The following is a 14,380-nucleotide window of genomic DNA, read 5'->3' as shown; positions in this document are numbered from 1 at the left end:
CCACCCGACCAGAATCCACCCGGCACGCCCACCAGGGGCGATGCTCTGCCCACCAGGGGGCGATGCTCTGCCCCTCAGGGGCGTCGCTCTTTTGCGACCAGAGCCACTCTAGCGCCTGGGGCAGAGGCCAAGGAGCCATCCCCAGTGCCCGGGCCATCTTTGCTCCAATGGAGCCTTGGCTGCGGGAGGGGAAGAGAGAGACAGAGAGGAAGGAGGAGGGGGGGTGGAGAAGCAAATGGGCGCTTCTCCTATGTGCCCTGGCTGGGAATCGAACCCGGGTCCCCCGCACGCCAGGCCGATGCTCTACCGCTGAGCCAACCGGCCAGGGCCTACCATTTATTCCTTCTTTACCTTCTTCCACCCCCCACACCTTTCTTTCCCTCCGGTCATCAGCACACTGTCATGTCTATGAGGTTTATGGGGGTTTTGGGGTTTTTTTTTGCTTAATCTCTTCACCTTTGTCACCCAACTCCCCTCCCCCCGACAGCTGTCAGTCTGTTCCCTATCAGTCTGTTTCTTTACCTCTATTTTTTTAATGTGAAGGGTTTTTCCCCCCGGTTAAAGTTGAGAGCCTTTCCCACAGTAGACTAAATTGGACTGATACTTTAGATTTGTTAAGTGAATAACTGAAGGAAGGAATCCCCGGAACCCACTGGTAACCACGTCCCTGGTACTGCACCCGTGCCTCCGGGATCTGTCCTGCGTGCCCAGCACACCCCTCAGCACCCACCCTTTCTTCCCCAGGGAGAGGAAGTGACTCGGAATCTGACTTGCCACATCGGAAGCTGCCTGATGTGAAGAAGGATGACATGTCTGCCAGGCGGACTTCTCATGGCGAGCCGAAATCAGCAGTGCCTTTTAACCAGTACCTCCCGAACAAGAGCAATCAGACAGCCTATGTCCCCGCCCCTCTGAGAAAGAAGAAAGCCGAGCGCGAGGAGTATCGCAAGAGCTGGAGCACCGCCACCTCTCCCCTAAGCGGGGAGAGGCCCTTCAGGTAAGGCCTGCGCTGCACTCCCGTCCTGCCTCGAACACGAGTGGTGTAGGAGCCGCAGCTGCTGGATGCGAATCAGTTCATTTTTTTTTTTTTTTTTTTCATTTTTCTGAAGCTGGAAACAGGGAGAGACAGTCAGACAGACTCCCGCATGCGCCCGACCGGGATCCACCCGGCACGCCCACCAGGGGCGATGCTCTGCCCACCAGGGGGCGATGCTCTGCCCATCCTGGGCGTCGCCATGTTGCGACCCGAGCCACTCTAGCGCCTGAGGCAGAGGCCACAGAGCCATCCCCAGCGCCCAGGCCATCCTTGCTCCAATGGAGCCTTGGCTGCGGGAGGGGAAGAGAGAGACAGAGAGGAAAGCGCGGCGGAGGGGTGGAGAAGCAAATGGGCGCTTCTCCTGTGTGCCCTGGCCGGGAATCGAACCCGGGTCCTCCGCACAATAGGCCGACGCTCTACCGCTGAGCCAACCGGCCAGGGCCCGAATCAGTTCAGATAACTGCTCCAGACCTTGGATATGCGATTACAAAAGGAGGTGGGCAGGCCAGACCTCTGGAGAGAGATTATGGTGATAGAACATAGGCTTCATAAAGGTACCTAGAACAGTGTCTAGCACACAGTAGGTGTTCAACAACGACTTGTCTAACAAGCAGATTTTTTTTTTTTAAACTGCTCCTATTGACAGAATGTTGAGAACAGATCTGTCATCCATGTCCTTCTGTGGAGACCGCCTGACTCCCACTCCTGTTAGAGTAGGTGCGGAAAGACTTACCTTTATGCAAAAAGACAGTATTACTGAGATGCGTGCTTCTATAGATCAAACTCACACATGTGAGGGATGCATGGAACATGCTTCAGAATCACCTGTAGAACGTCTTCAGTGGAAGATACATTGGGCTGCTCACCTCTTTAAAGAAACAGTGTTTTTCCTAATCTCTGATTATGTTTTTATTCTTTGATTGATTCAGTGAGTATTTATTGAGCATCTACTCTTGTCTTTTAGGCACTGGGGATCCAACAGTAAATAAGATAGATATAGTCTCTGCCTTCAAGAACCTTATAGTCCAATAAAAGAAATTTACAGTGCAGTCTAATACTTTCAGCAAAGCCATCCTGATTATTTCATGGTTATTTCTAATAGTCTACCTTTATTATCTATGATTTTTCATTGAACAAGCATTTTATTAAATGTTTTAACTATTAAACAAGGCATTGATTTTTACCATTCCAGCAGAAAAGGTGTTTACCGCTCAATATCAATTCAAATGGCTACATTTAATTTTTGTCACACTGCCAGAATCATTGCATGCTATGACTTTTTTTTTTTTTAAGTGGAAAGTAATATCAGAATGACCAGGAGAGATGACCTGTGGTATGCTCCCCAGGCCAGTCTGTTAGTTCGGTAAACCATATTGTCCAACTCACTAGCTATCCTGAAACAATAGAGGAAGAGGGGAGTGAAGTGGGGGCTCCTTGTGAAGAGGACCCGGCTGGCCAGATGGATCCCGACAGGAAACCTTCTGACGGAGGCGTGGGCGTGCCCACTGGCAGTGCTGAGGAGCAGCCTCCTGCAGAGGGGGCTGCCGCGGCACCCGCCCCCGAGTCTGAAGAAAAAGACGCCGCTGAATTCCGAAAGCGCAGAAGGTTAGAGCAAGCTGGAATCACGGTCATGCCAGCGGCACAGCGCTTCGCCAGGTCAGCTCTGCAGGTCGAGGGCCGGCCTGGCTGGCTCGTGCATGCCTGGGGGTGTGGAGCCTGTCTGGCGTGTTGGAGTTTCCATCTTGTTTCCCCACTCCTTGCTTTACGTACAGTACGTCACTGTTCCCTACTTGGAGCAACTAGAAATGGCTAATAGTCTCTGTCCTTGGGCATGTCTCTGCTTAAGTAATTGGTTATTTTAAACGGAGGTGAAGAGTTGTTTTTTGCTGAAGAGTAAGCTTCTTGCTGCTTGATTAGACCTTGTCCCAGTAAAGTGTTGTGGTCAGTCATTTGTGGGCTGCAGGATTTACCTAGCAATAACATTTTATTTTTTCTATGGTTTACAGCCTGTTCATTTTCACACTACTCCTAAATGGCTCTTCTTATCTTACTTTACACATCACGAGAAAATAGTTCCTTTGAAATGGGAAGCACTCTCTTTAGCAAGAGTGGCTGGCTTACAAAAATCCACTTACTTCCTTTGTCCCCAAGGGAGTAGTGAGAAAGACTGGGTGTATTTGACTCCTTTTCTAAAGCATGTTGATTCAAAAACAAAGAATGGAGTAATTACTTCTCTTAATTGTAACAAAGGCAGCAGTATACGGCCCTGATGGCTTCATATTACACGTGAGATGGAGACTGTGGGCAGTCAGAATGCAGTCAGAGGACCAGAATACAACCGTTCTACAGTTGTATGTAGTCTTTTGAGAAGCCGGTTAATTTTTCTCATATAATAACCACAAAGATCCTAAAAAATAATAGTGAAGCCAAAAATTGTCTGACAAATTGAACTTTGTAACAGTGAGGCCAGTGACTGTCGCCGTGGCCATGCAGGTTCTCGTGGGATTCCGTCAGACGGTAACGGAATAGTGGAGCCTAAAGAAGATGGTGGGCCATTCCGTTTATTAGAATCTCATAAGGGTGGACCAGCAAACAGGCAGGGAAAACTGCTTCCCTCTCTCTCTCCGGACTCTCCCAGACTCACAGCACAAAACAGGCCCCCGCCAGCCTCAGCAGCCCCAAGCCAACCAGGTCAGGCCAACATCTCAGGGCTCCCATGCTCCTCAGCACTCCCTCGCTCCCTCTGCACTCTCCAGAAAAACAGTCTGGGGGGAAAAAACCCTCCTCCAGCAAACAACGGCCCCTCCCAAGCAGGAGGTCAGTCCAAAATTTGCAATCTGCCCCCCCCCCCCCCCAGGACAAGAACCTACTGCCTTCCATAGACTGTATGCTCATGGCGCTGCCCCAATACAAGCCAGCAAACTTAAAACACGTTTACCCAACAGTAACAGTTTGACAACTGGAAGTCCTTTGCCACTTGCCATCCCGTGTATGGTGACATACACATTTTTAAGAAGAGTAAACTGGTGAATGGTGTTAGTAAGTTACTTCCCTGTGTCAGAGCTGGTGACCACTGACCGGCTGGCCAGGTGCAGAGGTTCTGACCCCTACGCCACCTCTGCCTCCCAAACATTTGTTGGAACGTTCTCCAGGTCTCTCTGCAAGTCCCTGTGTGGTTACTGCTGTAGTCTTAGTCTTAACGGGAAGTTCCTGCACTGATTTCTGTGGATTTCATTCCAGAGTAACTTGGTATTGATAAAACAGCCAAGGACATGTTTCTTCAGAGCTTCCCCAGAATCTATGACTATCCTAAACATGTTTGTGCTAGAAGATAGTAACGTAAAATCATGCTTATGTTAAAAGCAGCTCTCTGGGTTTCTGAAACAATGAAGAGTAGTGTCATAAAAACCTTAAAAACAAAACTAATTGGGCTCAGAGACCTTATCAGACAACAGATTATTTTCAACATAATTTGAGCATCTGCTTTATCAGAAAGCAGGCTAGAGGCTGAGAATGCAGAAGAGAATGATGTCCCTTTACTGTGCACCGTTCTTCAGATTGCTCCTGTTTCTGTCTTCAAATTGAGCCCTTTGAGTAGTGAGTTTTTTGTTAACCCTTTGAGTGAGGATGTCATGCACGTTCATACTACTCAAAGGGCCCAGTGAGAGTAGGTAATAAGAGATACCTACAGGTAAGAGTATGAATTTTTAAAAAAAAATCAGTTTATATTCTTGACACATACCATCATTTTTGACACATCTGTTAAGCCTTTAAGCTCAAATTTACCAAAGACACCATCTTTATATTTTTTTCTATCTTATAATTTTTAAAAATTGCCACTCCCTTAGTTTAAAAAAAAAAAATCTCACCTTTAAAGATTGATCGTTCCATGATTACTAAGATGCTTGACTATCATGGTCTGTGTATTGGCTACTCAGGTTCCTTCTTCCATAAATTGTCTCATGTCCTGTCTCCCTCCCTTTTTAAACAATTTTATTTGATAGAAAGTTAAGAAGGGGTTTGAGTCCTGTGTTTAGGGCCACAACTTGCCATCATTTTGAAGATGTTAGGGGGCACAGTGAGCGTTGAAAGCAAGCCTGGTGACTTCCTGGGGGAGGGGGCCACCTCTGCAGGATGCTTTCTCTTCAAGGCAACACACCTGTAGTTCTGCCCCTTTAATGCGTTTATAAAGTTGCACATGCTCACCGACCAGTGTTTATGGATCCTGTTTTGGGGATGCTTTCTTTTTTTAAAAATAATGAATTCTGGGCCCTGGCCGGTTGGCTCAGCGGTAGAGTGTCGGCCTAGCGTGCAGAGGACCCAGGTTCGATTCCAGCCAGGGCACATAGGAGAAGCGCCCATTTGCTTCTCTACCCCTCTGCCGCGCTTTCTTCTCTGTCTCTCTCTTCCCCTCCCGCAGCCAAGGCTCCATTGGAGCAAGGATGGCCTGGGCGCTGGGGATGGCTCTGTGGCCTCTGGTCGCAGCATGATGACGCCCGGGATGGGCAGAGCATCGCCCCCTGGTGGGCAGAGCGTCGCCCCATGGTGGGCGTGCCGGGTGGATCCCGGTCAGGCGCATGCGGGAGTCTGTCTGACTGTCTCTCCCTGTTTCCAGCTTCAGAGAAACGCAAAAAAAAAAAAAAAATGAAATCTGATCATTTGAAAAATAAATAAGTTCATGTCATTGTGATAAGAACCCTTAGCATGAGATCTCTCCCCTCTGAACCAATTTGTAACTGTACAATGCAGTATTGTTAACCTTAGGTACAATACTTATGCACCAGATCTCTAGAATTTATTCTTCCTGCTTAACTAAAACGTTATGGCCATTGATCAGCAACTACGCATTTCCCTGTTCCCGAGCCCCTGGCAACCACCATTCCACCCTTTGACTTCATGCATTTGACTGTTAGGTACTTCTTATAAATGGAACTATGCACTATTTATTCTTCTGTGACCAGCTTATTTCACTTAGTGTAATGTCATCAAGGTTCATCCATGGTGTCATGTATTACAGAATTTCCCTTCCTTTTAAAGGCTGAGTAATATTCCGTTATAAGCACGTACCACATTTCCTTTATTCGTGCACCTGCCGTCGACGGCCCATCGGGTCGTCTGCACATCCTGGCTATTGTGAATAGTGCTGCAGTGGCCATGCGGTGCTGATATCTCTTTGGGATCATGATTTCAATTCTTTTGGATAAATACTCAGAATTGGGATTGCTGGATCCCGTGGTAATTCTATTTTAATTTTCTGGCGAAACCTCCATACTATCTTTAAAATATTCAATAGAACAAGGGAGAGATGACTAGGGAGCTACATTAAGCTGACTCAGCATGCTCAGGAATCATGGTGATGTAGGGTAAAAGGGTTTGGGCAAAAGCTGGAAAAGCCATGGGCGCACTGTGCCACTTCAGTAACTGGGAGATTTATTTTCTAATAAAACATTGAAATATTTTATGACAACATGCATGTGTGTACAAACCTAGAATCATGGTTAATGTACAATTGTAATTCTGATTGATGAATATTATATATACTTCTGTGGTCATTTTTACTGTCCACGGTTCCTGTTGTCTGGCTTTATTTTTACATATTTTGTCCACCTTAGCTCTAATAAGCAGAAATTTGCAGGTCAGTTAACATTATCACACCCTAGATCTTCTGCTTTAATATTTAAATTTGGGTTCAGAACAATTATGCATATTCCCAGAGAATGTCCCCAATTGTAGTGTGACACAGCTGCTCCAAACAGCCAGCATCCTTTTTTAAAATTTTTAGCTGGTAACTCTCTCATAAAGGTCGTATACATCCTGTGCCGCTAGCCTGACATGTTTGTGTCTTTGTTACTTACTTTTCGCAGCCCACGACAGAGCTGAGAGCCATTCTAAGATAATCCACATTTGGGATCTTGCTTTAAATATGGCAGAAAGTAGCTTAATTGGAATTAAAAGAATATCACGGAGAAGAATAGGATCTTGGTGTCTAGAAACTAAGAATATAGAATACTTCAATATGCTGATTTCTCTTAAAACATTTTAACCTTGGTCTCCTGTCTTTGCCGTCCAGATGAATTCTGGCCACCACGTCTTTGAACCCAACAGGAGAGCCAGGACATTTCCCTGTCCCAGTTCTTAGCTGCGAAGGTCTGTGCCTGTAGAAATAGGGAGAGCACTCGGTAGAGCGTCGGCCTGGCGTGTGGGAGTCCCGGGTTCGATTCCCGGCCAGGGCACACAGGAGAGGCGCCCATCTGCTTCTCCACCCCTCCCCCTCTCCTTCCTCTCTGTCTCTCTCTTCCCCTCCCGCAGCCGAGGTTCCATTGGAGCAAAGATGGCCCGAGCGCTGAGGATGGCTCTGTGGTCTCTGCCCCAGGCGCTAGAGTGGCTCTGGTCTCCACAGAGCAACACCCCAGATGGGCAGAACATCGCCCCCTGGTGGACATGCCGGGTGGATCCCGGTCGGGCGCATGCGGGAGTCTGTCTGACTGCCTCCCCGTTTCCAGCTTTGGAAAAATGAAAAAAAAAAAGAAAAAAAAGAAATAGGGAGAGCACAGTGGCACCAGCGAGGGGAGGGGGCAGAAGACAGAGAGCAAGCCTTCGCTGTTAGACTGTTTTCCCTGTTGATGTCATTCTTTTCCAAGTATTCTCAGACACCTCCTTGTATTATTTTTAACAGAATTTATAAAAAGGGGGAAAGACGCATAGTATTCCATTTTCACATAAGTTTAGAAGCCTCCGAGTCCCAAGCTTCCTGTCAAACACTATATTAGGAGGTATCTTAGCATCAAGGGACAGAAAGTAGGACTTTCTCAATAAATGTGTGAAGTTTAATATTTATTAGCCTTGCCCTTGAAGTAAAAAAATATATAAGCCACTTCTTCCTTCTATTTTAATTTATGATTCAGTTAGCTTAATTAACCCTTCAAAATATGAGACTCCGCCAAAGAAGCCAAGTTTTCTGTTTTTAAGAGGATCAAGTAAGAAATAAGATTCACTGCCCCCGAATTAAAATACTACGGAGATTGGAGTTCTCTGACTTGGTGTTTCCCGTTGGAGACGTAAACTTTTTTTTTTTTTTTTTTTTTTGAACCGAATTATAGGTTTCACGTGATTGGACTTCTTTTCTAATTGTTTTCATATGTTTCAGCGCTCAGTATTTTCTGCTAGTCTGTGGATCCTCTCCACCACGTAGTAATTAATGACAGAGGGAATCAAACCTCTGAGGAACAATAGACGTTTCAGAAGTCTTAGAGGAGGAGCAGACGCAGCTCGGTGCCAGACACGTATTCCCCTCCGTCCCTCCGTGCCAGCTGCCTGTGTCGCTGACTTGCTGAGCAGGTCCCTGGGGATCCGGGACCAGGAACCAGGCCGACATGGAACTCGCATGAACTTTTGTGATTCTGGATGTCGCTGGCCTGTTTGGACGCTGGGATGTTTTTGGTGTTGCCCGTGGCATTCCCTGGAGGCCGAACAGGCTTTTCTGGAGGGCCCAGTTCCATTGAATAGAACAGACTGACCGCTCATCTGAGTTGCTTGCTTGTGTGTTGCCAAGTGAAAGGGGGTGAAAGAAAATGCCAGCTCTTCCTTGGTTTGAAGCATTATCTCATTCACTTTGAAATATATAAGCCTTAGAAACATTGAGACAAGAGCTTTTTCTTCCCGCTCACCTGCTTCGAGGCCGTAATCTCTGCTCCAGAGATAGTCTTACTTGTTTTAGATGAAGCTGGATGGGGCCTGCCGGGTTGGAGGCAGGGCCTGACATTTCTCATTTCAGCTGGACTGTGTTCTTTGTAAGGGAAGCAGTGAGCTATGCCCGCAGGGCAACCCCTCCCAAAGCAGCTCATCTGTGAATGACTGGGAAAAAATAAAAGTGCCAAACCTCCCCAGGAATATCAAGCCCCTTAAATTGACTTAATTTACCAAAGTTCAGATGCCTGAAACCAGAAATCTCAATACTCTCCTCTGCACAGCGGGCCTTAGAATTCCCATCTTGCATTTTGTTGTCATGAAAGTTAGTATTTCTGGAAGGTACTAGCTGTTAGAGAGTTGTAATTGTTGAAAAATGAAATCGATTGTGCTGAAGCTTCACAATAGACTGCCCTTAAGGTCCTTCAAGGGAAAAAGAAAAGCACCTTATAAAAAGTCATTGAAATATTTTGGTAACTAGACACATGTGAACACATATCTACCTGATACTTATGATTTAATGCCTTATGTCCTGCAAATGCCAGCGCAGAATTTATGTTACATGTTTTCTTTCTCTGAGATGGCCTTGCAGCTCTAAATTTACAGGATCCAAGCCATTAGCAGAAAATCAGTCATTATGACAAGTTTTTCAAGTGGGCAGGGAGTGGCTTTAAGTGGCCAGTGATACGGAAAACTTTCTTCACCGCCTTTCTGTAAGTCCGTATATCTGAACTGAGATCACTTGAAGGGAGTCCTGCCACGCCGGGCAGTTAGCCTGAAAAGAAACACCCCAGGGAATCAGTAGTCTGGCTGGGCTCACAGGATGCACACAGCGCCAGATTCTCTCTGCTTAAATTGGCATCACAAATTGGCATGGCCATTTGCATAAATGCATACATTTTATTTCAAAGAATTCTGCTGTGTTGGGGGAGATTGAAACCCAGGACCTCTGGTCATAAAATAGAAAGAATGCTACTCTTGGACTTAAGAGGTTCAAGCTAGGGGTCTGCTCCCATACCGGAGTTGGAGTTGGATCAGCGGAGATGAGATAATGGGGGTGAAGGGCTTTGTACACTGTAAAGTGCTGCGCAAGCATTGTAAGGTGTGATTAGTTAGCATTCTACTTTCATTAATCCTGTCTGAACGTGGCTCTTTGTAACCAGCAATGCAAATCACAACTCCCTTCTAAGCATAGCTCACAGGATCCTTTTATTTAATAACTATAATACTTCTCTTTCTTCTATTCCCATAGTAATGATAATGCCTTAATTTTTGTATAAGACTCTGCTTTCAATACTGTCTCTGCCCTGGTCATTTGTTTAATGAATGACACAGGGGTTGGGAACAGGACCCCTGGAGCTAGACTGTTCCTGGGTTTAAATTTTAACTTAAGCACTGATGCTTTGACCAACAGCGTATTTCATAACCTAATCTGAGTTTTACTGTATAACATGGGGATGCTACTCACACGAACATTGTGGGTTAGTATTAGGGTTTAATGAATTAATACTTAGAAAAAAATCCTAGCACATAATGTGCCCTCACTAATTGTTAGCCACCTTCTTTGTCTTCATCAGTGTGCTTTTTAAGTAATGCCTTTTTGAAGAGATTAATTCACTAGCCTATCATTTCCTACTGACCATTGGTTATGGCCATGGTCAGCCATCACCTGGTGTACCTGACAGACATGTTGGGAGCACAGTCCAGGAATGGCAGGCAAGACACTAAGAGTCAGGTGTGCAACGGAGGGCAGGGTTTTGTATTTTATGCAATAAACTTATTCAGGAAGCAAAGGACCACCAATCACCTCCATATAATGTGTTTTAAAATTTTATTGAGAATGACAGTCAGCAGTGAGAAATAGTTCTCTGGGCAGAACTAATGATGATTTGATTTTCCAAAAGTCAGATGGAGCTGGGGCCTGCTGGAGTCTTAAGATAAGGACCTTTTCTAGAGTGGTGTGTGGCAGAGCGGCAGACGGTGGGCCACCTGGTTGACCAGGGAACACAGCGTTTCACTCCTCATTTCAGTCTTAGCCAGGCTAATTCCACCTGTCTTCATTTTTGAGATGACTTGTCTTTAGAAGATGATGAATTTGCTCTTATTCCTCTCTCAGAAATTGTAAACAAAGTAGGTGAACTTTCTTTAGAAGTCAACATATTTTATTTGCTTATCACCTTTATGAATTGAGATGATAATAAATGATTTTTGAAAGTTCTAACAAGCAGTACTACTTAGGAATAAGGGTGACCTTATGACTATCAGGGAGGCACAATCAACTGTACTTGCAGCCTACCCACTTCCAACAACGACAACAAAAACAACAAAGGGAAAAGTCCTGATGTTCTACCGTTAAGTTACATTTCTATAGGAATTTAAAGTTGGGGGTCTTAAAGGTCTTTCTGAAAATGGAAATAGGCCAAAGTAATAATGTTGAAGCCATTGTGTCAAAATGTCTTACTGGACACCTAGCATGTGACAAAGAGCTGGGTGGTGGAGAGTCATGGGGGTAGAAGTTGAAAGAAAGAATTGCTGATGGGAGGGTGCAGTGCAGGACAGGGTAGCCCTTTACACCTTGGGACCATCTGTGAATGGTTATAAAAACGTCTAGATGTTTCAGGTTAGCTCAGCTGTGCAGAAAGACATTGCTTACACTTTGCAATCTGGTCCACATTCTAGGTGTGCTACCACACAGAGCATTCGCCAACTTTCCCCCAGATCGGTGTCTAGGTGGCTCAAGTTTGTGCCCTGTCAATCCAAAAACAAGTTGAGTACCTACCGGGTCCATTTTTCAGGTGCTAAAGAAAAAAATGAACAACAAAAGGCTTCCTACTCTTCCAAATTTAATGACAAGAGTTGGGATTGTCACTTTCAGAGCCATTTAGGATCCTGCCTTTCTGATGAGAATGGGTTCTATAAATTAAATGAAATTTTAGTATTGCTCGTAGCTGGCTGAATTCAAGTTTCTAAAACTCCCACTAACTGTGATGCAGCTCTGGACTGAAATATCTGAACTAACGATAGGGAGAAGACCTTTCCACTAACAATACAGTTGCCTGTCTGGAGATGGGGGCTTCAAAAAAAATTTTTTTTTTTGGTCTGATGACATGTGGAGTTCCAATTTAATTTTGCTCTACCAGCCCAAAGCAATTAAGTGACGAGAAAGAAGCTGTTCGCGATATTATCCTTCGGAAAGAAAACCCTTTCCTGACCCACCAACATGGCAGAGACTCGGAGTCTGAAGATAACATTGCATGTCGGCTGCCGGACCTTGAGAAAGATGACTTTGCCGCGAGGAGAGCCAGGATGAACCAGACCAAGCCAGTGGTGCCTCTGAACCGGCTCCTCTATGGGCCTTACCGAAAAAAAGAGGCAGAGAAGTCAGATAGCAGCAAACAGCTCTCGAAAGGAATCTCAGGAAAAACAAGTCTAGAATATAAAAGGTGTGCACTTGTGTGTGTGTGTGTGTGTGTGTCTATGTGTATGAGAGAGAGAGAGAATATAAGTAAAAGTGACTTGTATCATAGCCCCCACCAATTCCATTTTCCTGCCCCAATTATGTATAAGTGGTAAGGATGGTTAATGTTGAAGCAGAACTCCAGCTATTCACCCCCCCTCCCCCCGAATACAATGGTAGACAGTGAAAAGACCATGTCCAAGATAGGGCTGAACTCACCAAATAAACTTAGACATAGCACATCGCCACATATGGGTGCTGGTGTCATAGCAGCATTATCGGCACTAACAGACACCCGCCATTGGTCTCGGGGGACAGCCACCTCTCAAGGCTGCTCCACTCCATTCACAGGAGGCAGAAAACATAGATACCTGTATTCCTTAGATAAACTCTTCTCTCTTGTTAGCTCCTTTTAGATATTCGAAGAGAAAATAAACGAAGATTTCTCTTTTCCCTCACAATAGCAGGGTCACCTACACATTTGATGATAGATAGATCTCATTTAAAAAATAAAAAAACCTCTTAATATAGAACGCACTTCTTTTGTTCATGAAAATTGTTTTTAATTGTTTCCTTCTCCCAACCTTTCTCCTCTCCTCTTAATTTGGGACAGGAAACCTGTAGTAAAATTGGATTTGCCGTGATTTTATCCTAAGAGTAGTACAGTTTCATTTAAGGGGTCGGGTTGTTGAATTTCATAGTGCAGAGCTGATCGAGCTGTACTTTTTCCTTATGTCAAAATCAGCGAGAGTTTGCATCTTCAGTATTAACTGCCATCTTTTTGCCTATCACTTAAGAAGCTTGTAAGTCTATTGAACTAAGAATATAAATATCTCAACTCTGTATTATGCAATGAAAATGATTCTTTGGGCAGAGTCATCGAGCTCAGTGGAGTAGTGTATTTTTGGACTATCTTTGTTGTTTTGTTTTAGGAAGTACCAGCCACAAAACACCTGAAAGATCCTGGCAGGATTTTTTTATAGGACACGTGATAGCTTCAGGAGGCCCCGTCTGTGCGGTTCTTGGCCTTGTGGGAGGGATCAGTGGTTGCAGGTGAAACAAAGACTTCTGGATGGGGTTCAGCAGCTTGAGTTAGGAAAATGAGTAGCTTTTGTATCTCCCTTTTTCCCTTTCTGCGGCATGCAATTTTAATTCCTGATGTTTCCAGCTTCATTTGCCTGTTGTCACCTGATTCTATGCATAGGGACACAGTTCTAGGCCTGGGATAACCCATGACCTCTTTAGAGCACATCAAAAAACTGATGGGGGGGGGGAAGAGAAGAAGATTCCCTGGCAGCTCTTTGCTATGCTCTTCCTTAATCTCTTTTCCCAAACTAAATGTACTGTAAATAGAAAATTCTGCAGCCTTCCTGTTGGCATAGTCTTTGTGCAAATACACAAAGTCATCCAGGTTACAAAAGAATAACTTTGTTTTCTGGCTTGGATGATATACTTGGGAAAAAATGGATAGCCCTATTTTATGTATACAGTAATTTCTTGATTTTTCTGTCTTGGGAAGCATATTCAATTAGAAACTGACTTTTAATGTAATCGAATGTTTATGCAGCTAGATAGATGCCACAGCTGTGGTTTCAATGACAACATCGTTAACATTAGACATATAATGTTCACTTCTTAAGAGAAAAATAGAAAATATCAGTTTTAGCATCAATAAAAGTAAACAGTTATTAACACAAGAAAGAAGTAAGTACTGACTTTGTAGAGCAAGGAAAAGAGGGTACCCTCTGTTCAAGTTCACAAAAGCCAAACCTTCTGTCAGGAAGCAGAGTCTGGGTTTGAACATCAAAACTTTCTGGTTGGAATTGACTTAAACGTACTTTCCGGCAGTTGTGAGTTTATGATTGAGATGTTTTAGTATGCGAACAACATTCCAGCTATCTCCAAACTAATCCTAGAATCTGGATCACGCAGAGCTCATTACTAGCATTTTACTGGGGTAGTAAAAGACATTCCAAGAGGGCTCAGGGATTCAGTCAGAAAACCTGAATTCATTATAGTAACTTGAATAGTGTGGGAATTGGGCATCATTACTGGCAAACCAAAATCTCATTACCGTTCTTAATAGTCTTCCTGCGAGCCCTGGCTTCTCTTTCTAAACTAAACTAAGAGACTGTCATCTGGTGGAAAAGTTTCCTTCTCGTTACAGTGTCAAAAGGGTAACACAGGCGAAGGTAATCAAG

General features: G+C 44.7%; 1 protein-coding gene and 1 non-coding gene across 37 annotated transcripts in view; one reads left to right on the top strand and one right to left on the bottom strand.

Moving 5' to 3' along the window:
* Window positions 1-14,380, top strand: part of LIMCH1 (LIM and calponin homology domains 1) — a 335,363-nt gene that overhangs the window by 248,191 nt on the left and 72,792 nt on the right. For 19 of the 36 annotated variants that reach the window (XM_066233748.1, XM_066233747.1, XM_066233746.1 and 16 more), the window contains 3 exons: window positions 745-997; window positions 2,426-2,692; window positions 11,863-12,165. In XM_066233748.1, the coding sequence (XP_066089845.1) occupies window positions 745-997; window positions 2,426-2,692; window positions 11,863-12,165 (823 nt within the window). The remainder of the gene's footprint in view (window positions 1-744; window positions 998-2,425; window positions 2,693-11,862; window positions 12,166-14,380) is intronic. The other 17 variants (XM_066233763.1, XM_066233758.1, XM_066233759.1 and 14 more) reach the window with 1 other exon arrangement.
* TRNAN-AUU (transfer RNA asparagine (anticodon AUU)) lies at window positions 1,403-1,478 on the bottom strand. Its single transcript has one exon. It is a non-coding gene; the product is annotated as a tRNA-Asn (tRNA).

The sequence above is a fragment of the Saccopteryx bilineata genome, chromosome 5 (assembly GCF_036850765.1).
Source record: "Saccopteryx bilineata isolate mSacBil1 chromosome 5, mSacBil1_pri_phased_curated, whole genome shotgun sequence".
Classification (NCBI taxonomy): domain Eukaryota; kingdom Metazoa; phylum Chordata; class Mammalia; order Chiroptera; family Emballonuridae; genus Saccopteryx; species Saccopteryx bilineata.
Note: the sequence above shows the minus strand (reverse complement) of the source record. Positions and strands in the feature narration are given on the sequence as shown.